The 27,464-nt window shown below is 39.1% G+C and overlaps 1 protein-coding gene across 4 annotated transcripts in view; it reads left to right on the top strand.

Moving 5' to 3' along the window:
- Window positions 1-27,464, top strand: part of mnat1 (MNAT1 component of CDK activating kinase) — a 124,604-nt gene that overhangs the window by 35,254 nt on the left and 61,886 nt on the right. For 3 of the 4 annotated variants that reach the window (XM_069916283.1, XM_069916281.1, XM_069916282.1), the window contains exons 5-6: window positions 2,179-2,319; window positions 4,232-4,357. In XM_069916283.1, the coding sequence (XP_069772384.1) occupies window positions 2,179-2,319; window positions 4,232-4,357 (267 nt within the window). Of the gene's footprint in view, window positions 1-2,178; window positions 2,320-4,231; window positions 4,358-11,150; window positions 11,555-27,464 lie in introns of those variants that run through there. The other variant, XM_069916284.1, reaches the window with a different exon arrangement.

The raw sequence follows: 27,464 nt of genomic DNA, 5'->3' as shown, positions 1-27,464 counted from the left end.
CTGCCTGGGAGTTTGAGTCTCAGAGAGAGAAGGGAGTGTTGGACTGTATGTAAACAGAAAGCTGTAACAAGCCAGGAGAAGCTTGTTGGAATTGAAACAGAAGCTCCCGAGTGGCGGATGGCTGGAAGGGCTATCTGTCTGATGTTTCTCTTGGAATAAGAGGAACAGAATGAAACTCTAGTAGCCTGAAAGAAAGAGGTTATCATCTGGAGTACGCTGATGGGGCAAGTTTCATCAGCAAGACATTGAGGTGACTAATGGTGGTACCTCAGTTGTGGAAATCCTGGAACTACACATCTCTCTCTGCAAACTTACAAAAACCTTCCTGAGCGGTAACCATTTACCTTTCGAGCACCAAAGCCTGGCATACTTTATACATGTTAAATTCTGTGCACAGTATAAGAACTGCCTGAAATCAATGAACTTGGAAGAATGAGAAGTGAGATTGAACTGTGAACCAAAGAACTTTTCTTAAATTTACACACACAGTACATACATGGGCGCTTAGAATTAGAAGGGGGTTAAATTAGGTTAGTTAAGTTAATAGTGATAAGTTAAAGTGTGATTCTGTTTTCATGTTTAAAGATAATTAAAAGGAACTTTTCTTTAAGTAACCATTTGTTGTGTTGAATATCTATTGCTGCTGGGTTTTGGAGTCCTTTGGGCTCCTAACAATATTAAAACTGGAAAATTCTTGAATGGCCAAGATAGTCACCTGATCAAAATCCAATTGAGCAGGCCTTCCATATGCTGAAGGGAAAACTTAAGTGGATAAGCCCCCAAAACAAGCTGGAGTTGAAGATGGCTGCAGTGGAAGCCTGGTAGAGCAGATGCTTAGCACCTGGTGATATCTAAGAATCACAGACTTCAAGCCTTCATTGCATGCAAGGGATATGCAACAAAGTACTAAACATGACTAATATACACGCCATTGCTATGTACCAAATATTATGGTGCCTTGAAATGAGGGGTCTGTGTATAAAAAGTGCTGTAATATCTACATGGTCAAAACAAAATGTACACAAATAACCTTTAGTAAAGCTAGACTGTGCACTGTAATCACGTGAATTATTTGATTACAAATTTAAAATGGTGGAACGCAAAGGAAAAAATATGTCTTAGTTCCAAACATTATGGAGGGCACTGTATGTCCTGATATGGGCTTCTTTCCTGAGTCAACCGTATTTTCTTTCCATACTGATGCAGCTTGACTTGCTGAGTTACTCCAATAGGTTGTGTGTGGCTTCAGTGACAGCACCTGTAATCTTTTGTGTGTCTTTAACAAAAATATTAGTCTGTTGTAACTTGGGATCTTGCTAATTTTATGTTTGAATGATGCATTTGACAATCTTCAGTTAAATCAAAGCTTGATGCTGCAGCAAATACTCCTCTGCATTGTGGGGAAAGGGCTCGTTTTTGGGTACAGCAGACAAGCGAGTCCGGACACAGTGCAGTGCAACAATACATGTGCTTTATTAAAACAATATACAGAAAAATGTGCTCTGGGGCAGTCCCAGTGCAAACACAGTTAATCTGCTACAACACCTACACACAGGTCAAGCTAAACAAGTTCAATACAAGCAGCTTCACACACCCACACAGACACACACACAAACACAGAGGTTAAGGTTACTGGCTTGCACCCAACCTTGGAATCCCGACCGATGGACGGGACTAAGCGACAAAGGAGTGTGCACGAATCCTCACCTAGCTTGGGAGTAATGACCTGCATGTGCAGGGTGTTCTGACTCCTGATGAGGTGCCCTAACTGGCTACCTACGGGGAAGAAACACCGCCTCTAACCCCAAGTAAACAGAGGACTGTGGCTTCAATGCCAGTATCTACTGGATTGCTGGTGATATCCTGGTCAGCCTAAGGGTTACTAGTCCTTTACCTGCATTTCCCTCCGGATGGCATTCACCGTGGCAACAATGACCTGGAACGAGTGCAGGACCTGACCACATGGCAAAGAGAATGGACAATGACGTGCTCAGGTTTAAATATCCCGCTCTGCTGAGCAGGGGCTGTGAAGTATGGGTTCAGTCAATGATAGTGCTTCTGCTGGTGGATGGGCACACACCTGAATGGCAGACTGGAGAGGCTGGACAGTACCTAAAGGATGATTGACAGTTCTGTATGGTTACCTTGCCAACGTAACAACCCTATTTTCTATTTCAGAGCCGGGAGCAAGAAGACTTGGAAGAGACTTTAGAGTTTGAACGGCAAGAGAATGATCGGAGACGAATGCTTTTGTTAAAGGAAGAGCAAATGCAGCAGTTAGCGAAAAAGAAAAATAGACAAGCCCTCATTGATGATCTGGTAAATTTGGATTTAAACTTGGAAGATAATTCTGCACTACAATAATAATTGTTAAATACATAAATATTTGCTGCTGGGAATTCCCTTTACATGCATTTCGAGATTATTTTTAGTGTTATCCATCTAAACTCACTGATTTGTGAATATCTTTGAATGTGGTGAGATCGGTTAGATATCAGCCTTTTACCTCAGGGTCTTGATTTTGATTGTTTAAGTAGGATTTTTCTCTAACTTTAAGCCATCTTCATATATTTACCTATTCCTGATTTATCACCTAGCTGATAAAATTGCACAAATGCTTCTTTCAGATATTATTCTCAAGAATAAGTTTTGAAATTGTGGTTCAAATGGTGGTTTAAAACATATTTTGATGAGGTCTGACAAGAATGAGAATAAATATGGATAACACCCATGGCTCAGCTATTAGTGCATCAAAGCTTTAGATATGAGTTCAATCCTGTCTGAGCAGAGTTTGGATGCATTCTTTATTATTGTGTGGGGTTTGCTTGGGTGCTCCACTTTCCTCTATGTCCTAAACATAGGTTAATTGGTTACTGTAAATTGGCCTTGGTGTAGATTAATGCCATAAGAAATCAAAAGGAAGTTGATAGGCTTTTATGAGAGTTTAAGTTGGAAGGATTCGGTGGGGGTGGGTTGGTGGGGGGGGATGGAAAATGGGTCAAATGGGATTGCTCCTGTGCAAGCCATCATGGGTTGAATGGATTTACAGATTTGTCATAAGTTGCAAGATATTGTTAAGAAGCACAGAATATGATTAAATTTATTAAGTGCAAAATCAGAAGTTATGACAGAACTATGAAAGGAGTAGAAGAATATGGTTTAAAAACTCTGAGACAAAGGGAAATTTAAAAAACAAAATCAACAAATATGAATTAAGTATCCCTTGGAAAACTACTGAAGTTGGATCTCTTTTGAATTACATTAACACACTAAGGAACTTAGAAACCTGTGCATTTAATCTCCTCATTATATGGTCATAAAGAAAATTATTAAAAGGTGTTTTTCAAGTCTAATGGAGAAAACACATAGAACAATGCGGCACTGAGCTAAAGGCATGTCATGTTCAATCCACGATCCAAGAAAAAATTCAAAAATTTCTGACGACTAGGCATGAGAGGAAACAAGAGGCAAAAAGACTAAGTTGTTCATTTGTAAGTTGCATTCATTATTTTTTTACCTGATTATTATAGCTAGAATACAAATCCTTGGCAAAATTAAAAAGTGGGGAAAATATGCGTGGGTGCAAAGGATTTGATTGTCAACTTTTAAGTTTATTAAAGGTAACATGTTTTTCTTTAATCATGCATTCTTATATTTTCTTAATTTTTCCATGTCCTAATTCGCACAGCTGGATATTGAACTCTGCCCTGGTGAGGATCTTTCATGAGTTTAACATAACTTATGAATTCTGTACTCGGTCTTTTATAGGAAATAAATTCCTGCTTCCTGTATTCTGTAATTGGAAACTATTACCAGGACTGGGCTGGAACTATTCATGATATATTCACTTGCTTTTTGCCAATCTCCTTTCAGAAAAGACTTTTTACTCTTGTAAAGAAATGGATGGTAAAGTTGAGAAGGTGTCTTCTTATTTTTTTTTGAGTTTCAAAGACAGAATTTTTTATTTAATTTCCTAAATGAAATGATTGAAGCTGCCTTGGTTTGCCACCCTCAAAACTCAGAACCCACTTTAGATAAATAATGATAGAAAAGTTGTGAAATAGAGTTAATTTAAATTGATTTTAATGTGAAAAGGAATTTTCATTCTGTACAAAAATATTGTTGATTAATTTGATATAATTGTAATTCTTTTGATGTGTACGTGGGGGAAAAAAATCCAGCTCCCATCTTATTGATGAAAATGTTAATCTTTCATTAATATTTGTGGTAGGAGAGTTCCCAGCTGCCTGCCAGTATGCTCTTGGCTCAGCATAAGGACCGGACTGTGCAATTGGAAACGCAATTAGAAACACAACGGAAAGTGAAACCTGTCACATTCTCAACTGGCATCAAAATGGTAAGAAATTAAATTCTTTAGATATGATGTATCTAAATACAATCAGAATAATGGCTTTTCAAAATGTTTTATAGGTCAGTATATGAATTCTAACTTGTCTCCATATTCTACTTTGAGGCAACATACATAATGCACAGCTGGATAAAATTAATATTAAACTTCAAAAGGAAAGAATTACATCAGTGGACATTTCATCTGTGTCCAGAATTTGAATTGGTTGAGTCAGGAGTGGGACATCACTTTTTTTCTGACTCTGCTCTGATTTGTACTTTCTCATGTGTAAAATGGTAATATTGGAGAATTGTGGATGGGATCCCATTTTGTTGTGGCAAATCCTTCAGTTATTTTTTTTGTTTGCATAGGTGTCACACTAAAAAAAATGTGTAAATATTATTTATTTGCTCATTTGTAGATGTAGACTTTATGCATAGCTGTATAATTTCCCTTCCCTGCTGCCTTTTTTGTCATTACTTGTCAAGCTCTTTCAGTATATTGAGGCTACTGAATAGGGAAGAAAAAGATTATTTGGTTGTTATTTTCCTTCTATGCAGGTAATTTTCACTATTTTCCTGCTTGATACCAATGGTGTGGTTATAATAGGGCTACAATAATTGTTTATCTTTTTCTTGGGGGAAAAAATATTATGCCACCATAGAGATTGTGAAGGTAGATTCTTGAAGTTCGTAATAAGTCCATTCATGTTAAATGTTTCTCATTGATGAAAATGTTATTTGGTGGATATATTCCTATTCTCTTGCAATTTAAGATAAAAATGTCCTTCATCATTCTGTTGTTTATTGACTACAGCTCAATATTTCATGGCATATGTCATCAAAATAAATAAGTAAACTCCGAGATCTGAGACTCTGCAACTAGATCCTCTTCATTTGCAAACCTCAATTGGTGCAGATCGATAACATCACCATCAACATGGGAACTTAAGGCTGTAATATTAATCCCTTGCTCTATTACTTGTGCACTCACGATTGTTCAGCAAAATTCAGCTCCAATGGAATCTATAAATTTGCTGAGGACACCACCATTGAGCGAACATGAACCTGTCCTAATTAATGGAACTGTGGTGGAGGTGGAGAGGGTTAGTACTTTCAAATTTCCCGGAGTCCACATATTGAATGACCTCTCCTGGAGGCAGCATATCAAGGCAACACAAACTCCTCTACTTTCTAATAAGTCTGAAGAGATTTGGCATGTTGTCAAATACTCAATGAAACTACAGGTGTGCTGTAGAAAGTATACTGACTGGCTGTATCATGGCCTGCTTTGGAAAGTAGGTTCCCAGGAATGCAGAGAGTGGCAAACATAGCCAAGTTCAGCATGGGCAGAAGGTACAGAAGCCTTAAATCTAGCATTTGCAGGCTCAATAACTGTTTTTATCCAACTGCTATCAGAGTATTGAATCTCCCCACACTTCTCTAACCCTAACCATAACACACAGAAATGCTGGAGAAACTCAGCAGGTCTTGGGAATGTCCACTGAGGTAAAGATGTATAACTGACATTTCTGACTTGACTCCTCCTTCAAGATATACCACCAAACAATCTGTTAGCACTAATTGCAACAATGAATATTTATATCTCATTTGATATTTATTATTTCTTTTTCTGTCTTGCATTTATAGTAAATTTATATTTTTAATTATAAAATAATTTTTATATATTTTGTTTTGTAATTAGATTGCTGAAATAAATGTGGCTTTGCCAGGACACTCCATATCCCAAACTTTTTTTTTTCTTAAAAAGAATCATGTTGTTGCAGTGTAAGTAATATAGGTAAATTGTGGGGAAGGGCAGAAATACAACTTAGCTTGTTAGAAATTTTGGTTTCTTTCTATTTCTGCAAAAGTATGAAGATTGCCAATTGGGGGGGGAGGGGAACATCACATGATGCCGTAGGATCAACACGTAGGCTTCTGACTCCCTTGGGAAATTAGCTTTAAAAAAAAGTTTTAAATAAGTACTGTTTGAAGTTAAAATATTTTAAAAGTCTATCTGAATTTCCTCACTCTATATCTATGATGCCTCCAAAAAAAGAAAAAGCCGTAACAACGACATCAGGAATCTGACAGGAAGACAAGAAAAAAAAAGAACTTGGGCTTGCCTTGATGATGAAGCAGGGCATTGGACTTCGTTCTTCCTCCCAACTTGGTTAGCTGCTGGAGGGACTCCTGTCGTCGCCTCCCCACCGCTAGTGTGGAGAGATGGCATTGGTGGAGAACCTATGAGTGAACTATGCATGCACAAGAACGCCTGCATGCATGGTGTGTCAAAACCCAAAGCAATTCTGGGAGTGCAGGAATCCCTTGGAGAAAAGTTGGGGGACTCTGCAAAGGAGGAAGAAGAATTGGGCTCAAGAGGAGGTTCTTCAGTTGAAGATGACAAAGAAGGGATGTAAGAAGAGGAGGTAGAGGAAATTAAATTTGGATCTTGTATTAAAAAGAGGACTTAATCCACAATGTTAATGGAACAATTTAAAGTTATGAAAGGGGAAATTAAGGAAGGATTAACAGAAGTTAAATATGAGATTAAAGCTCATATTTAAGGAAATATGAAATTAAGGAGATGAAAGAAAAAAAACTGATAAAATATTGGATGTGGTAAATAAAATGAATAAACTAGAGAAAATGGATGAAATAATTACTAAAGTGAAAGATGTACAACATGTTGAAGACAGAGTGACTAATGTGGAAGATGCAACTACTGGTTTAATTACAGTAAATGAAAAACTTTCTGATAAAGTGGATATTATAGAGAATTTTAGTAGAATAAATAATATTAAAATAGTGGGTTGGTGAGAAGGGAAAGAAGGCCCAGATGCAGCTTGTTTTTTTTTAAGATCGGATTCCTAAAATATTTGGAGAAGATAATTTTGAGAATAAGATTGAAATTGAGAGAGCTCATAGAGACTCTACATCTACCTAAACCCTTTCCGAATCAGAAACCATGTTCCATACTAATAAAGTTTCTGCATTATCAAGATAGAGAGAAGGTTTTGAGTTTGGCTGTGAGAAGAGTGAAGGAACAACAATGTCCTTTGTAATGGGAAGGGGGTAGGTTTTGCCCTGATTTGAGTGAGAGTTTGTTGAAGAGAAGGAAAGAATTTAATACTGCTAAGATGTTGTATGAAAAAGGTTGAAAGTTTGTTCTTTGATTCCCAGCTACTTTGAGGCAATAGAGTATAATTTTTACAATCTTTGCTCAAGTGGAAGGATATGTTCAGAGTCAACCCTTAATTACAACAGATCTGAATTAGTTCTTTTTTCTTTATTTTATTTTGATTTCATAAATGAGGTGGAAGAATATTGTAATTTATTTCTACATTTATATTGATCAATTGAATTAAGTGATTAAAGCTTACATATTGAAATACCAAGGGAATTGGAAGGTGTGGGAGGTGTTGGTTTCTCCGGGATTATATGTGTGTTTGTGACCTCTCTCTCTTTCTCTCTCTCCCTCTCTCCCCCTCCCTCTCTCGTGCCATCTTCCCCACTAGTGCTCCCTTCCAATCAACTTTGGCCAGTTCCTCTTATGCGAGTGTGATTTTAACTCCACTGAAATACTGACGCATCTGACTTTGGTTTCTCCTCCTTAAATCTCAAATTGAATGTGATCATCTTGTGATCATTGTCCCTAATGGTTTCATTACTCTAAGCTCTCTGACCATCTTTGGTGCATTACACAACACCCAATCCAGTACAGCTGATCCCTTCGTGATCTAAAAAGCTACAAATTCTCTCTTTTGACATCTCAAACCCAACCTGGTTTTCTCCAATCTACTTGCATGTTAAAATCCCCCATAACTACTATAACATTGCCCTTCTGACACGCCTTTTCTATTTGTTGTTGTAATTTATTGTCCATTTCCTGGCTACAGTTTGGAGGTCTGTATCTAACTGCCAACATTGCCTTTTTACCCTTGCCGTTTCTTATTTCAACTCACAATGATTTAATATCATCTGATCGTATGTCACCTATGATTTACTGTTCCTTGTGAACAGAGCCATGGGATCCCCTCTGTTTAACTGCCTTGCCTTTCAATATACTGTGTATCCTTAGACATTAAGCTCCCAAATGACATCCGTTCTTTAGCTATGACTCCGCAATGACCACGACATCACCCTGCTGTATTACAAGGTCATCCACTTTGTCTTGTGGTGTGTACATTTAAATACAAAACCTTGATCCCTTTATTTGTAACTTTTGACTCTGTCCCTGTTGTATTGCAAGTGATCCCACTGGCTGTTATGTTGCCATACCTGCCTGTCCTTTCACACAAACTCACTAGCAGCTGTCCATACTTATGAGCCAACTGCCTCTTCCTCTTCACTGTTTCCCATCCTCCTGTAAATCTGGTTTAATTACCCCCACCCCCACCCCAAATCATCTCTTCTGCCACACATTTGTCTGCATTATCTTTATTTTCTGACCTTCACTAGCTTGTGGCTCTGGGGGCAAAATCCAGAGATTACTACCTTGCAGGTTGTGCTCTTCAGCCTTTTTCCTAATTCCCTCAACTTACTTTGCAGGACCTCTACCCCACTCATTCCTATGTATCATGACCTCTGGCTGCTCACCCTCCTTCTCAAGAATATTCTGCACCTGCTCAGGGATATTCTGGACCTGAGCAATGGGGAGACAACACACTGCCCTGGAGTCTCTTCAGCGGCTGCAGAATCCCCAATCTGTTCCCCTGACTATCAAATTCTCTCTGACTATCATTCAACCCGAATTCATTCTTCTCTTTTAAGGCTCAGAGCTGACCACAGTGCTATTGGTCTGGCTGCTGCCTGGCCCGGATAGGTCAGCCCCCTCAGCAGTATCGAAAGGGGATACTGAGGGGAATAGCCACAGGGATACCCTGCGCTGCTGTCTATTCCATTTCCCTCTCCTGACTGTCACCAAGCTACCTTCCTCCTGCTTCTGAGGTGTGATTGCATCCCTGTAACTCCTGTCTATCACACTCCCCACCCCTCCAGGCTCTTGAATGATCTAGAGCTCATCCAACTCCAGCTCCAACTCCCTAACGGTCTGTAAAAAGTTGCATTGGGTGCACTTCATGCAGATGAAGTAATCAGGGAGACTGTTGGCTTCCCAGCCTATCCAATTCTGCAAGAGGAGAATGTCCCTACCCTAGCTGCCATTCCTATTGTCCACTAAGGAGGAAAGAGTTGGATTCCCAGGGGCTAGTGTAAATTTTGCAATTTTTTAAAAAGGGGCCTTGAGAAAACCCGCAAATCATTTCCTTTGTCCATCTAGTGATCTCTTGCCATGTCATAGCTCAGAACAGAGTGTTTGTTTTGAGAGGATGCTGATAGGCATGAAAGTGATCTGGCCTCTCTTTTGGAGCCAATTGGAAAAAAAAAATCTTATGTTCAATACAGGGCATGTTGGCCTGAAGTTGGTTTACTTATCCTGCTGGTGGATTTGGAGGGTTTTGTGGCAAATTGTTAATGGTATCCCTCCAGTGCTCTGCAGTCTCTGGTAGTCCATGACTTAGAGATGTAAAGTAGGGCAGGGATCATTGTTGCCACAGACTTTGTGCTCGTTTTTAAGTCTTGATCTTCAAACGTGCTCTTGTCCACAAATGGCTAAAGTCTATGATAACATACTGAAAGCAATGGTGAATTTTATTGTTCGTGGTTATCAAGAATTCCTGGTCTTTATGATCTTTATAAATGACTTGGATGTGGAAGAGGAGGAGTGGGTTAGTGAGTTTGCAGATGATTCACAGGTTGGAGGTGTTGTGGGTTGTATAGAGGGCTACAATGGGATAGGGACAGGATTCAGATTTGGATAGAAAAATGGTAGATGGAGTTCAATCTGGAAAAGTGTGAAGTGAGATATTTTGGAAGATCAAACCTGAAGGTGGAGTACAAGGTTGACAACCGGATTCTTAGTGTGGAGGAAAAGGGGGATCTTGGGTCAAAATCCAAAGATCCTTTAAAGTTGCTGCATAAATTGATAGGGTGGTTCAGAGGGTGTGTTGGCCTTCATTCATTAGGGGAATGAGTTTAAGAGCTGCAAGGTAATGTTGCATCTTTTTAAGCTCTGGTTTGATCACACCTTGAGTATTTTGTTCAGTTCTGGTCATCGCTTCATTAAAGAAAGGATGTGGAACCTCAGCGGGGAGATTTACCAGGATGCTGCCTCGATTAGAGAACATGACTTGTGAGGAAAGGTTGAGTGAACTAGAACTTTTTGCTTAGGAGCGAATGAGAATTATTATGGGCATTAATAGAGTGGACAGCCAGCACCTTTTTCCCAGAGTACCAGAGGACATCTATTTAAGGTGAATGGATAAAAATGCAAGGTAGATGTCAGGTCAGTTTTTTTTACACACAGATTGGTGGGTACTTGGAATGAATTGCTGGGGTAGTGGTTGAAGCTAGACAATAAGGACATTTTAAAAACAAAACCTCCTAGATATGGATATAAGAAAGGTTTGGGGGAGGGGGGGGTGTGCACTGTGTGGGATGCAAGGTTTAGATTGATCATGGATGAGGTTTATGTAGGTTGGCACAACATCCTGGGCTGAGGGGCCTGTATTGTGCTGTACAGTGCTATATTATGTGCTTAATTTATTGAGAAGTGGCATCTAGGCCTGGGAAGAGAAAGGATCTTGACATGAAATTGTTCATTTTAATTTGTACTTCAGAGATTCTACCTAACCAGCAATGTTATGGTGATTGTGAGTTGATTGATATTATTGCTTAGCAGTTTTTGTCCATGACAAACTGTGACAGTGTGAACTAACAACATAATTTTTTCAATGTAGCGGCCCGCGCATGGAGACGCGGACCGGCCCACAAAATGGCCAATGAACACGGCAACCGTGCGGACCTGGGGGTGACGCCGGCTGTTGTCCCAGGTGACCTCCTGCACTGTGGGAAGATAGTGACCTGTGGCGGGAATGTCGGCCAATCCCAGGCTGGTGCTCCGATGACGTGGTGTCCTGATATCAGCGCATATAAATGCGATGGCCAGTACAATAAACCAGTCTCGACTCCAAGGCTTTGTGTGTGCATGTTGTTTTTCTCCACACCCGTGTAGTGTGAACACTATACCAAGTCCATTGTTCCACAATATTCAGAGATGAGAATAAGCTTCAAAAATTAAGTGCAAATGTGAAATAATTTAATCTATCTTGGAAATGATAGTTGATGTAAAATTTTAAACAATAATTGTAAACATTGAATAAATGAGCTCAGTTTTTCTAATTTTATTTTCGCTTTTTACACGAAGGATGAATTGGTATTTACAGGTTTGTGCGCTGCTGAAGTGATGCATTATTTACTTTCCTTTGTACTGCTGAGTGGCCAGCAATTCAAACTAGGCTCTCTCCTGAGGAAGCCAGTAGATATTTAGGTTGAAATTGCTAATTTTGTACAGATTTTAAGGTCTTAATGTTGTATCTTAAAAATATGGGATGTGCTGTGGAATATGGATTTCTAGTGACTCACTTCGGTGCACTTGTTGGGAGGGGATGTTAAGAGTTGATAGGCCACATTTTTCTGGCAATTGATTGTCAAAATAGGGGATAGCAAACTATATATGAATTAGAAATCATAAAGAGTCAAATTATTCTAATTTTTTTTTCATTGCAAGTAAAATAGTTCTTATACAATTGAGGTCTTGCCATTGAAGTTTAAAATTTTTGTTTTAAATAGAGACGTGACTGCAAAATTAATTATAGCTTTTGAGCAATAACATAAAATGGTTACCTTTTTAGAATTAGAATTTACTCCAGGATCAAATCATATATTGGAAATATAACATTTAATGGCCTGGGGTGCATATTTTTAATTGGATGGTTAATGAGTTAATGATAATCATCCTAAGTTTGTTTGTGTACCTCAATCCTGTTTCAAGATTTCAAAGTGTATTTAAAAAAAAATTTAAAATGGTTTAAAAACCAAATAGTTAATTAGATGTTTCAAGCAATTTGTGTTGATTTACTAAATTGTTTCTTTTAATCTCTAAAATATATTCAGTTTATCATTTTTTTTATCGTGTGCTACATGTGCTCTGAAAATGTGGCCCCTTCTTGCCCTCCTCTGAGTAACTTTTATAGCTAGAGGGCTTTGTGCCAAACAGAACAGGTTTTACTTGTCCGTGAAGATTTATACCAGTGTGCGATGCATGACTGCTTCTGCGTAGGTCATTTCAGAGGTCAATGGAATGAATGTATTCGACAAGCCTTGATCTATTACTATCTTGTCTGTGAGGCAAAGAAGAAATTGGCTGATATCAGGATAAAGCATTACTATAAAATCTACTTCTATGTAGGTCATTGACTATATTATTTTTTAAAATTTGAATGATTACTGAAAAGGATCGAACTGATTTGAAAAAGATTGACTTGCTGGCAAGCAGCCAGTTTTGCGAAAGAAGGGACAGGGTGCAATGATTAATGGGGTTTTGCAAAATCTTGCAGCAAATGGCTGATTGGCATCAACATGTGTAATGGCAACTGGTGGAATACTAAGTAGATGTAAAAATACAGCTCCAACAAACCTCCTAGTATATAATTGTACATTTTATACATTTTTTCATAATAACAACTGTATTTAACCCATTCATCGTTCAAGCTGTTGCTCATCATCAGCCATTTGGCACCTCCATGAATGTCAAGGTCAAATCATTGCCGATGCTAAGCATTTATTAGAAGAGTGTAAACCGATTGAATTGAGCAGTTATTTCACTTTTAATATTGCACAAAATATTTAGGCTACTTAATTTTATGCACCCTACCATTATCTGAGGAGGAAATAGGTATAATTTCCAGGACAAATGATCTTGCTTTTAGCTCTTTGGTGTTTTCTTTGAGTTTTGCAATCCTTCTGGGATGTTGAGTGAGTGGGAAAAATGTTGTCAAAATTCATGAACATCTGTGGTAATGATGTTAAGTTAAACAGTGTGGTTTATTTTCTGGTTTGTCCATTGAGAGTACATTAAATAAATGTTAATTTTCAATTAATTATGTTATTTTTTTCAGTTCCCTGCTGGTTTATTCATTCACCATATGAGGTTGTGTTTTATAGTTGATGCATTGGTAGTTCTGCATAACCGGTAGTATCTTTTCTCTGACAGCCTGAGACGTAAAACTCTCCCAATAAGCATTTCATTTGCTATTTTGATAAGAATTCAGAGTGTAATATCTATTAGAATTTGTTCTTAAATTTGTCACAGAAAGTGTATTTATATTAGGATTTATTTTTAAGGAACAGCAAATTAACAACCTGTGCTGAATTTCATCATGAATGTTTGCCATCACTGAGAAGTGACTTGAGATATGCAAAGTAGTCCACAATTTCCATTACCTTGGCATGGAATTTTATTGTTTGGTGTGTTGAAGTTTAGAGTCTTGAGAGGCATGGCAGATGACATAAATTTCCAGTGTCAGATCTCTTGCAAATGCTTCAACAAAATCTTGGAGTTTAGTACTTGAGTTTGTATGTACCCGGTACAGTCTGCTGCAGCTCATTGACTATGGTGTTAGTTTTGAAGTGGAGCTTGGGTGGTAGGTCACTTTCCCTCCAATGAGAAGTGAGATGCAAAAGCTGTAGACCAGGTCAGTTATGGCTGAGCTGAAGGAGCACTGCTGCTGGCTGCGGCTTCTGTCAATCCCACCAGAGTGGTATGAAGTGCAGGTGCTGATCACAGAGAGTGAGGGTGACTGAGCTGGGACTCAGCAGCCAAAGCCCTCCACCAGGCTGCACTCACGACCAGTGGAGAATGTCTCATTGTGGAGGCCTTTCTTTAGTAGTTACAGTCTCATTTATTTCCTGGTATGAAGATGATTAGATTTTGGCATCTCTGAAGTTACTTTGCACGCCGCCTTCTCAGACGAGAAAGAGCACATTTTAGATGTTTCACTCCAGATTTAGAATTTCAGCAAGGATACCTAAGGTTTTGATATTTTCTATTTGCTATAATTCCCTTTTCAACTTGTTGATACAATTAGATCAAATAGCATTCGAAGGACATCCCAATTAATATTGGGGAAATTGAAGTCTCCCACTATGACAACCCTTTTGTATCTTCCCATAATCTGTCTTGTTAACAAGTCCTTCTGGCTCATGCGTCTGCTCCACCCAATTACACCCATGTGACCAAATAGCCTACAAAGCCCGAACGTCTTTGGAATTTGGTAGGAAACAGAAGCACCCGGAAGAAATCCATGTGAAAATGGAGGGAAAACCTACAAACTCCTTACAGCTGGATTTGAACCTAGGTGATTGTCACTGCAATAGTGTTGCGCTAACCACTATACTAACTGTGCCATCCTTCTTTAGATTTAAATTCCATCTGCCTTTCCTTGGCCCGATTTCTTCGAGAAGGAGCTCTTCAAAATGCTGATTGCCTGAATAGCTCTGATCTATTCTTGGCACTCAGTGGGGTGGCTTGTGAGTGTTAGGCCTTGGCTGGTCTTGAGAAGGTTGAAGAATGTACATACAAGTTAGTAATCAGTCAGTTGCTGCATAACTTTCATTCTTTCCATCCACTCTTTATTATTGAGGTTTGAAGTTGTTTTGTTGAACCTCTACCGCAAGGTTATTGTGATCTATTTCCCTTGAGATGTGGTGGAATTTCTAATTCTCTCATGCCTTTCGTTTGTGGTTAGTTATCTCCTGGATCATCTGATTCTCATCATATCAATCCTGATGTTTTCTGTGAGCGATGCCAAATAATCTCCACACAGGTGCTAATTGTGATGGACCTTGGGGCACTGCAGGCTCTGTGAATGTCTGCAGCTGCTGTTGGTTGGGATGTTGTTCGGCTGTCTGCGAGTGCTGACGACAGCGTTTTGAGATAGTTGATATTTGACTTTTTTGTGGCTGCTTGGTCTTGTGGCCTATCTGATGGAAATAACAGTGGACATGAGTTGTTGGTCCAGCAGACATCTGCACCTACGAGATCAAGGTTGTATGGAAATTCTTGCAGTGCCATACTTGCCTGAATCAATGTGGTCTTGTCCCTGTGGAGAAACCAGATGGTGACTCTGACAAGGTTGTATTTCAAGCATTTTAATAGGAGGAAGATTCCATTGTCAAATGTCAAGAAGTTTGTATCCTTTCCAATCCTGATCTTGATGTCAGATAGGAAGATCAATTAAGGCCCTTTTAGCACTTGGTTCTTGGAAACGGATTTATTATTCTTAGAATAGGATAACTACTTGGCCTACTCATAGTTTCCAGGGTTGAGGCTTCTACTTTGATTCCTGGGGCATGCTATTTTAATATTGGGGAGAGTCAGAAGTCGTGAAATGCTTGCTTCTCTCATCAAGAATTAATGAACTGTGAGTAGTTCAATATTCAAAAATGAAAAATTCAAGATTTAAATTATTATCATAGTAATAAAATAGTGCTGTATTACATGAAATTTCTTTTTGCCTGCTGCAAGGCAGTCAGATTCATCACTGGCAAGAATTGCCTAAGCACCTCTTACAGTACTTACAGTCAGAGAGAGAGATAAGTAAAAGACAATAACTCCCCCCCCCCCCCCCCCCCCCACCACACCAGAGTCACTGTGTCCACAGCAACACACAGTCTGGATCAAACCATTGGCACCCCGAGCTCCAGATCCGAACCTCCAACATGATCAGGAACTTTTCAGCCCCCTTGGCACTTCCTCGCATCCTGGTTCTGATATCTGGTACCTCTCCAGCCAGTTCGAGCCCATCTCCAGCAGTCCACTGTCAAGTCTCTTGACAGTGGTCTCCAGAAGCCCACTGCTTCCACGGGTTCCTCACCTTGAGTCTCCAGCAGCCCTTCACATGAACTGGTCACTCAGATGCACAGCCCCCTCACTGGTCTGCCGCTGTGGTCACTGTCCCTCTGCTTCTTCCTCAGATCTTCCCATCCTTTGGTGTCCTATTCCAGTTCTCCACTTCTCCGGAATCTGCAGCCCCTCATGGCTGCTGCCGATTTAATAGGTGCCGCCATCTTGAGCACAGACAGTGCTCACAGGATTTCAACTAAAACCACTGTCGACTCCCTCAACAGGCCTTCAAAGTTGACTGGGTGGCTCTACTCCACGGGAGCGCTGCATCTCAGCTCCCTTGCTCCCCGCGGGTCCACACCAGTGGGAGCGCTGCCGCTGCAGCAGCTCCGTCAGTGCCGCCATCTTGTTGCTTCTCAGACCAATTCATTAATGATGGCAAAAGACATCCTATAAAGATTATATTCCTCTTCCAGAACTTACGAAATTCAGGACCAGGAAAGTCAACATCCTTGATAATAACATCAGTGTTGACAGACCCAATTGTTATTCCATTTTTATACCTAGGCACACAGATGTTTTCTCATACAGTTCATATTTTCTGGAATCCAAGGTAGCAGACTCTTTTGTGCCCTAACAATACCAATTATTTTGAAATGAGGCAGTTACTTATTGTGTGTAGTATCAAACATTAGGGTTAAAGATTTATTTTTCGCTGTGTAAATAAAGGAGCCTGTTAGGAATCAGCTGAATTTATTCTGCAAAGCGATGTGGGAAATTCTCGGCATGTCAAGATAGATGTGGGGAGAGAGAAAAAAGTGTATAATTTTGATGACCTATCATCAGAACTCCGAAACATCCAGCATATTATGTTCATGTTTGTGATTTCCAACTTCTGCAACATTTTATCTTTGGATTGTAAGCATCTTTAAAAAGATCCAGTTTAAACATAAAAAGGTAAGAGAATTTTAATACACTTGATTACATGAGCTGCAAAATTTCTTAATTGAAGTCACTTTTGATTGGATTTATAGTTTTATTTTTCTGAAATTTGGTTGCAAACTCTTCTGAAGTAGAAAGTTTTGAAGTTTTTGTTCTTTCAGCTTAATCAAGGATGTGAGGGATTCATCCTAAAGCTTTGAGAAATGATCCAAGAGTTGGTCAAAACAAACTTGATGTTAAGTAGGAAAATTTCTGGAAAGCTAAAACTCACAGAACAAAAATAATCCAATGCAATACACAAACATGGTGGAGAAACTCGGTCATGCATTATCTACAAATTAGGGATGACCAACGTTTCAGGCTTGAGCCCTTTATCAAGTGTTATGAATAAAGAGCAGACGGGTGCCTAGAATTTGAAGTTCGGTTAGATCAGATGGACCAGTTACTTTTACCTTTCCCTTAACTTTTTAAAAACAAATTAAAAGTTACATCATAATAACATGCCCTTCTGTCCCATGAGTTCATGAGCTAAATACACAAAATTAACTTACAAACTCTGTTTTTGAAGGATGGGAGAAAATCAGAGCACCTGGAGGAAGCCCACACAGGTCATGCAGAGAATGTATAAATGCCTTACAGATAGTGTCAAATTTAAACCCGGGTTGCTGGCACTTTAATAGCATTCATTCTGGCCTAACTACATTATTTAATGAACTTGGTTAAGATAAAATAGAGAATGGAAAAACATCATCCATAAAGCAGCAATTTATTAGATAAATCAAGATAGTTATTACATTATGTAAACTAGACATTTATGCAACGTACATTTTAAATTAGAGTTTCTTTGGTGCTAAATCCTACTGACCAAGTGGAAGCTTGATTGAGTTGCTTAAATATGAGAAAGTTGTGGGAAATGCTGCAGTGTACATGCAAGGTGGCAGATCTGTGTCTAACTTTATTGACAAATGTTTGATAGTCAGAAAAAGTTAGAGTGTGTCAGGATTTTGACCAAATGATGAAAAATAAATGGTAATGAATGGGTAAATTGGATGGAGTATTATTCAGCGGAGACCTCAGCATTGGGGGCAATTCTTTGCACTGCCCTTGTCTGTCTCAATGATAGATGTTGTGGGCTTGAAAAATAGTGTTAAACAAGCTTGGGTGGATATGAGCGGTGTATTTTACAGATTGTCCATACTGCAGTAAAAATGAGTGAATATTTATGGTAGAGCATGGGAGCCTGTAAACCAAGACTATTTTTTTCCAAAATACTCCAATAACATTCAACAGACTCATTAGGGAGTATTTATTCAGGAAAATGGAGACTATTCTGGCATGCTCCTGATGTACCTTTTTGATACTAGAAAGACTGGAGAGTTGGGAGATGAGTCAGTGCTGCTGTTATAGCTGAAATGGTCTGAGTTTAATCTATCAAGATATTAAGTGCAAAAGCAAGATGAAAATCATGTATCTGGTTGCAGTGAAATGTCTGGTGCAGTTTTAGAAGATTAAAAAAGCACAAGATTTCTGAAAGATGCATATCATTCGATCTGAAGAAAATTGTAAAGTGTCAGTTGTGTTCAGGCTTTAATACAAATAAAACCTCTGGTATCCAAGCATCTGCAGGGATAGGTAGATGCTGGATATGTAAATTTTCCAGTTGCCAAGACTCTTAGACAAAGAGTGCAAAATACGAATAAAGTAATTTGAAAAAAAGTATTGTAGCCTTAATTATGTAAAGTTCGCTTTAATCAGGTAACTTCCGAAATTTAAATTTAAATTCGAACCCTGGTCGCTGGAGCTGTAACAGCGTGGCGCTAACCGTGTTGCCATTATAACTAAGCCCCCCTCCCCCAAGTTTACAGTTAAAGCCTTATTCAGAGAAAAGACTCTTACTTAGCAGGGATAAGGAGACACTTGAAGAGAGTCACCCCAGTGGCGACAAGCATTGACTGGCTCTTCATCCTGGATGATACCATTTTATACAAACACAACTTTATTCAAACAGCTGGTACGAGCAAAGCACAACTAAGCCACTCCGCTGGCTGAATATTTGCTCCCATCTTCACCAAAGCCTTGTGTGTTACTTCAGAGAACATTTATTTAAAAAATTTTAAACTTTAAATTTTTATTTATTTCAATTTATCCATTTATCTATCTATTTATTTCCTAAAAAAAATTTGTTACCGGCTGCTTAAATTCCGGATAACCAGGGGTTTTACTGTAATATGAACCTGCTAATAAGAATAGTATCCTTGACTGTATTGGCATTATTTCCAATATTTTTTAATAATCTCAGGGAATTATGAAGTACTGAATTGAGATTGAGGTAGCAATCAATTTGCAAAACTGGCAATGCAATCATGACCAATAATCTGTTTTGGTGATAAGATGAAAGTAAATAATATAGATCCTGATGCAGGATCTTGACCTGAAATGTCGATGATTCCTTTGACTCCACAGATACTGCTTGACCCACTGATTTTCTCCAATAGCTTGTTTCTTGTTCCTGTCTCTTGTGACTCCATCCACTTTGGTGACGCTAATATGCTGATTGAGAAAGAAATACACTAGAAGACCAAAAATCTGGATGGCAGAAATCCACCTGAGGATCCTGACTTTTGGAAAAGTCCCAAATTTTGATAAATTGAAGCATAGTGTACTTGCCAATGAATCTCTATTCCTCCCTTAAATTAGAATTTTTAAAAGTTCTGCCCAAAAATCCGGAAAATTCAAAATCCAGATCGACCCAATCCCTGAGTCCGGATTGTAAGACCATGATTGTATTAAGGTTCTGGTGTTAACTTACTGCTCATTTTGAAATAATGCCACAACGTTGTCCCCATCCATCTGAAAGGAAAGGTGGGGCAGCTATTATCTTGAAACCGCAGTCAGAATAGAGAAGAGACTGCTGTTGTCTGATTTGTGGCTTATGAGCTTAAACAATGCAATAACAGTTTACTGTCAGTGTACAAATTAATTTCTATATTATTCAAACATGAAAGAAATAATTTTGTGTAATTCTTGAGAAAGTTGAACTATTTCTTCAATTTCTAGCAACTATTCTGGTTTCCTTATTTGAATGTGACTCTTTTGTTTCTGAAAGCATTCAGCTGATCAACATTATTATTGCAGCTGTTGCACGTGTTTACTCTGTCAGCTGAAAGATATCTTTAAAAAAATTCTCCCTGCCCCCATCCATCTCGGTCCATTTCAGTGGGTATGATTTGCTTGAACACTGCAGACACACCTTTGTTTTGTCCAGGTTGCTAGCCATTTTAATTCCTCTCATCATTCCCACACAGACATGCCTGTCCTCACCCTCACCCATTGCCAAGGTGAAGCCAAGCATAAACCTGAGGAAAATCATCATATTCCTATTGGACAATCTCGAACCTCACAGCATGAACATTGAATTTTCCTGTCTAATTTTGCTGTTTCCATCTTTTACCTCATCCAATTTCACTTTTCTCTCAAACCCTTTCCTACTTTGGCCTTGATAAAGGGACCCAACCTTAAATGTTGTCTGACCATTTCTATCCATTGGTACAGCTTGACTTCCAGTTTCTCTTTGTTTTCTTTGGATGAAGATATTTTACTTGCCTAAACAAAGTAATATAGTGGGCTGTGATCGAGCACAGTGAAGAGACTGAAACAACAGGCTGTGAGCTCGAGTATAACAATTGGTTTATTTTGAATTCCATCTTGCAGCCTTTAAGCCCGTGCTCGTCCCGCCCTTAATGTCCCGGCGCTTGTGTCCTGATGACGCAAGCACATTCGCGACCTTCTGGTCTGGACCAGAAGAGGCGGACCCGCGACACCATCCTTGCCGCGGCTGACCCGCTGACCGTGCGTGACAAGCAGAGCCAGTTTGCCGTTGCACAACACCCCCCACTTAGAAATGGCACTAATGTTCTCAGAATACATCGAGAGTAAGGTGTGCTAATGAGGAGGTTTTTCAGAGCCATGTATTTACCTTGCTCTGGCAGTGCCTGAATAAGGTCATCGACTCTTGAGATGGCTTCCTGGTCGAGCGAAGTGGCGACATAGATGTATCTTGTCAAATCAGAGGTTATCTGTTGATCTGGAACTGGGCCTCTGCTTGGCCAAACCTGTTTGTCCATAAAGTTGGCAGCTTCAACGCAACGGCACCTTCAGCTGCTTGTTCCATTGTGTCGCGTCTTCGGGATGTAGAGACTCGTCAGGGTCACCAGTGCAGTGGGTTGTGAGCAAGCACAGCAAAGAGACTGAGACAACAGTCTTTGAGCTCGAGTATCACAACTGATTTATTTTGAATTCCGTGCTGCAGCCTTGAAGCCCGTCCTTGGTCCTGTCTATTTTTAAAAACATTTGTTAATTTTCTGTGAGAGTAGGGCAATTAGTAAATGTTAGGGGCATAAGTACCAGAGATGATGATAAACTAATTTAATTCACAAAATAGCTATCAACTTCACACATGAAATTAATGATCTGGTTCTGAGAAAATATCTGTCGCGGTCGCGTCAGTATATGGGTGATGGATCTCAGATGTAGGAGGAGAGTGAAAGTGTCAGGATTACCCGTGTGGCAGTAAGCCAATGAGAAGATCAGAGGAGTTTAGCTGGGTGGTGTTTGGGGAGTTGAAGAATGCAATGTTGAGTCTAGTGAATAATAAAAAGAAAGTCGACTTCATGGTGTGGCTGAAAGAAATGAGTGAGTTCTTTATTTGTTTGTAAACTGTAGTAAATCAGTGTTGTTATAAGTGTTGACCCCGATGTGATTTGAACACGCAGCCTTCTGATCTGCGGACTAAGACTAACTCTTGCATGTGGTCGAATTTTGATTTTGCGATTTTAAGACGATATTCTGGATGAAGAGGAGCACAAGTGCCACCTTATCTCATTGTTTCAGAGTCTTGATGAGTTTTGCATTGTGATCAATCCCAGTAAATGCACTTTTTGGGACATTGAGTTAAACCACATGGTAGTGCAAGAGAGTAGAGAATTTCCTACACGTGTTACGTTTGGCCAGTCAGACTGTGCATCACCTGTCGTACTATTGTACAAGGTTGGGCCGAACTGTCAGCCTCCAGACCATTACGTAGCGGGATAGTTCCAATTTGTCGCCTCCTTGCTTGGCTTGGGGGATTGGATGGGGGGGAGGGGGGTGCTGTTGTGGTCGTATCAGTATATGGGTGATGAATCTCAGATGCAGGAGGTGGAGAGTGAGAGTGTCACGATCACCCGTATGACAGTGAGCCACTGAGGAAGCCATAAGAGTTTAGCTGGGGTGGTGTTTGGGGAGTTGAAGAATGCATGACTGAAGGAAACAAGTGAGTGTATTCTTCATTTGTTTGTAAGCTGTGGTCAATCAGTGTCATTACATATCTATTCTTGTGGAGACCATGAATATATTTATCCAAAGTCAAATTTTATTCTCCTGCCTGCTTTTAAAATGCGGATGATAGTAAAATAATATTCAATGTTACTGCTCCTTAGAAACCTCTTGTTTAAATATATATTTTATTTAAAAGCTTAATTGTATTTGAACTGGCTTTCACACTCAAAATAATTCCTGTATCTTCATTTCATATTTTGAAAACTATATACAAGTCTTTGGTTGAAAAATGTTAACATTAATATTGAATTTTCACCAAATGAACAAAGAGACCGTGCGTGACAAGCGGATTCCCCATAGGATGTGCCTGAGAAATTAGCTTTGAACTAACCTTAAGATATAGATAAATTAGATCCTGTAACCCAGTGGTTCTCAACCTTTTTCTTTCCACTCATACCACTTTAAATAACCTCTATGCCATAAATGCTCTGTGATTAGTAAGGGATTGCTTAAAGTGGGATGTGAGTGGGAAGGGATGGTTGAGAATTACTGCTCTAGACCCAATTGTTACTGAAATATTTTGCTTGAGAAAAATTGTTATTGGCCCATTTCCTTTGGAGTTATGAAACCATGCACATAACGAGTCAATGAGGTAAGATTAAAACAGTGGTTTTCAACCTTTTTCTTTCCACCCACATACCATCTTAAGCAATTCCTTACTAATCACAGAGCACCTATGGCATAGGGATTACTTAAGGTGGTATGTGAGTGGAAAGAAAAAAGTTGAGAACCACCGCTGTAACCTTAAACAGGCATGCTGAAAAATATATGTCCACTTTTCGTGAAGTCGAGTGCACTACAAATTGCAATGCTTGAATGTGAGTCTATAAACAAGTTTCTTCAGGTTTGTTACTACAGGATATCTATTACTTTATGTTAAATACAGTTCTTTTGTCAAAGCTACCAGTATCAAATGAAGCTTGTGCCTTTCTAAACTGATTTTTCCAAAACATTATTTTGTGGCAGCATGCCACTAGGCAGGCGAACCGGCCCCGTTTGTAATCTACACGGTGGGGTAGCCAGCCAAAATGGTGCTGTCGGGGGTTTCCCCTTCTCAGCACCAGGCTCAGAAGCCTGCGTTGGGGACCACGTGACGCCCGAGTGACGTCGGTGCCCCCCAGCGCTGTTCTCAGCCAGGTTTGGGCTGGGAGTATGTCCAGCCCGACAGCCAGCAATAAACCAGTTTTTCTGCTCACTGAGCTCAACCCATGTGTTCTTTCAGTAGCAGTGTAGCTGCCACTACAGTTTATTGATTAAATTTGCATGAATTGACCTTTATTTTGTAAAATAGATATATTGACTATATACAAGAAGGTCTTTCATTCTTTGGCCTCCACCCTGTGAGTCCTTTGTTTCTGCCTTGAATAGAAAGGCAGCCAGTCCTTGTCTGTCATCACCTGTTGCTCTTCACCATAATTTAATTCTTACATTGACTATTTTGTTTTTGGACTCACTTCACATAAAAAAGATACGGCTGTGAAATCTACATGAAATGTAGGAATGCCTCACTTTAATGTGAAATTTGGAAAATTTGTTGTTCCATTCCACCTGTCATTAGCTCTCTCATCTTTTAATATTTTTATTGGTTTGTTTCCTGTTCACCAGCTGAACTGGTAAATTTAATTATCCCACTGACGGTTTCCACCTTTCTGTTCCCTTTCACATGATTCATCTATGGCAATTCTCTTCCCTCCTTTGACTTGTCTTTATTTCTGTGTATAAGCTATGTCAACAGCTTTCAACTTGCAATACTTTATTCCCCTTTACATTGAGGAAATCATTTGTAGGTTGGGTGACTGCTTCATGAATCATTAGACTACTTCTAGTCACCTAGAGCTTTAAATCCCTGCCTAACTTGCATTCTGCTCTCTTGGCCTCTTGGATTGAAATCTAATTTAAGGTTAAAGATCAGCAGGCATATCTTTTGATTAGGAACTTTATGATCTTGTGGACAGAATAGTGTATTCAAAATATTCCCATTTATACCATCTTTATAACGTAAACTCCACTGTCTGACGGTTCATAAATCTAAATACTTCAGCATTGGACTCTCCAGGTATTGTTTACCGTACTCCCTTCCATCTCACTGCTGCTACAGTGTTCATTCTTCCTTCCAAGTTGTTGGGACCATTGTTCCAGTGCTTCCTTTAGGCACATCAGCACCATGGGTCCCACACTCATTTTAAACTGCAGGATTTTGTTTTCACCCATCTCTTTAAGTTTATCAAGTTGACTGGAAAATTTATTATACACAAGATCATGAGAAAATAGGAGCAGGAGTAGGCCACCATGCTTCTCAAGTCTGCATCGCCATTCAATATGATCATGATTCATCTTCACTGGCCTCAACCCCTGTGCCAGTTTGTCCTCTGTCACCCTGCAGGTGTGGGATTAGGAACGAATTGGAGAATATTCAGGTTAATTACTCTCTGAGAGAAGAAATTTCTATGCACCTCTATTTTTAATGACCAACCCCTTATTTTGCCGCAATGCCCCCTTTGTGACTCTCCTCGTGGGATGAAACATTTCAACAACCATGTCAAGTTCCTTGGGATCTCTTGAGATTTGAATAAAGTTACCCTCATTCTTCTAAAATTCAAGGAAAACAGATACAGACTGTCAGCTCATTATCCTGGGAAGTAGTTGGCGAATTTCCTTTGGAGTACCTGTCCCGCATCCGACTTGTCAGCCACAAACGAGCCTGCAGCTGACGTGGACATTTACCCCTCCATAAATCTTCATCCGCGAAGCCAAGCCAAAGAGAAGAGAGACCTGCAGTGGTGCTGTCCTTTTAAGGATCAAGACCCTATACAGTGCCTCTGTACAACTGCACCAAATGATCCCTATTCTTAAACTCTAACCCCTAAGCAATAAAGGCCAGCATATGTTTTGCCTCTTAACTACTTGTTAGAACTTACTGCTAACTGTTTTATAATTCGTGCACGAGAACTCCTCGAGCCCTCTGACTTCACTCATTTGTAGTCTCTCACCATCTAAATAATCTGCCTTTTGATTCCCCTTGCATGACCTCACGTAACTACAATTTAAATTCAACCTTCCAAGTTTTTTGCCCAATCACTCAATCCGTTTATAGCTCATTGCCTCCATCACAATATGCTCTTTCATTGTATCATCAATAAATTATTTCAATAAATTTGTCAAACCACATAAGGAGGTTGCTTGCATTTAGCATTTCCAAATGATTAGTTATTTCCTCTTTGATTACTGACTCAAGCATCTTGCCAACAATAGAAGTCAAACGAACTGAACTATGGTTCCCTGCCTCAGCCTTTTTGAACAGGGGCATCACATTTAAAAAATTTTTTTTTAAAAGTTTTGCACTTTGAGTCATATCAATAACAACATCCACAAACGATCATCAACAATATATACATAGTGACATTTTTTCTTTTTCCCCACTTCCTCTCTTCCCTTCCCCACCCTCATCAAAAATCAATAAATGATAAAACACTTAAAACAAAGAAATAACCAAAAAAAATGGAAAAAAGTTGTATCAGCTACTTTCACATATTTAAATCTTATTGCGCTTATAATTGTGTTGTTTTACGAGATGGAGGTTTGTGGTCGCCATTCTCCGACATATTTTATGTCTGGTTCCCAAATTTGTTCAAATAATGTACACTTGTCTTTCAGATTGTGTGTAATTTTTTCTAATGGAACACACTTGTTTATTTCTGTATACTACTGTTGTATTTTAAGGTTTGTTTCCAATTTCCAGGTTGTCATTATGACGCTGTCATAATAAATTTTATTTGGGCTTTGTCTAATTTTAGTCCTAATTTTTTTGTCTTTTATATTTTTTAACAGAATTTTTTTTGGATCTTTTGGTATATAATTTTTTGTGATTTTGTTTAATATTAGGTTTAGATCTTCCCAGAAAATTTTTACTTTTGAGCATGTCCAAATTGCATGTAATCTCTTTTTTGCAACAAAAACATCTATCTGATGCTGTAGGGTACCATTTTAAAAAAAATTTTTTGAGGAGTAATATATAATCTGTGTAGCCAGTTGTATCTTTCTTTGGCTTGGCTTCGCGGACGAAGATTTATGGAGGGGTAATGTCCACGTCAGCAGCAGGCTTGTTTGTGGCTGACAAGACCGATGCGGGACAGGCAGACACTGTTGCAGCAGTTGCAAGGGAAAATTGGTGGGTTGGGGTTGGGTGTTGGGTTTTTCCTCCTTTGTCTTTTGTCAGTGAGATGGGCTCTGCGGTCTTCTTCAAAGGAGGTTGCTCCCCGCCGAACTGTGAGGCGCCAAGATGCTCGGTTTGAGGCGTTATCAGCCCACTGGCGGTGGTCAATGTGGCAGGCACCAAGAGATTTCTTTAGGAATTCCTTGTACCTCTTCTTTGGTGCACCTCTGTCTCGGTGGCCAGTGGAGAGCTCGCCATATAACACGATCTTGGGAAGGTGATCGTCCTCCATTCTGGAGACGTGACCTACCCAGTGCAGTTGGATCTTCAGCAGTGTGGATTCGATGCCAGTTATATAGAATCATACATAATCTACTATTTATCGTGTTCCTCATTGTTCCTGTACATAACTTCTCCCATGTTTTGTTCTTTATCTCTGTGTTTAAATCTTTTTCCCAACTTTGTTTTGGTTTATACTTAATTTCATCTTCTTCTTTATATTGTAGTTTGATGTACATGTTTGTAATAAATTTTTTAATTATTATTGTGTCTGTGATTAAATATTCATAGTTGCTACTTTCTGGTAATTTCAAGCTATTTCCCAATATATCTTTTAGATAAGTTTTCAATTGGCAATATGTAAATATTATACTTTGTGTTATTCCATATTTATCTTTTAATTGCTCAAATGTTAATAAATTATTTCCCAAAAAGCAATCTTCTATTTTCTTGATTCCTTTTCTATCCCATGCCATGAAAAATAAATTGTCTGTTGTAAAGGGGATTAATGGGTTTTGTGTTAATATCATTTTTGGTATTTGATAATTTATCTTTTTTTCTTCCAGGTGTATTTTTTTCCATAATTTAAGTATGTGATGTAGTACTGGTGAATTGTTA

Source organism: Narcine bancroftii, chromosome 2 (assembly GCF_036971445.1).
Source record: "Narcine bancroftii isolate sNarBan1 chromosome 2, sNarBan1.hap1, whole genome shotgun sequence".
Classification (NCBI taxonomy): Eukaryota; Metazoa; Chordata; class Chondrichthyes; order Torpediniformes; family Narcinidae; genus Narcine; species Narcine bancroftii.
The sequence above is the reverse complement of the archived record's forward strand: the minus strand, read 5'-3'. Positions and strand labels throughout refer to the sequence as shown.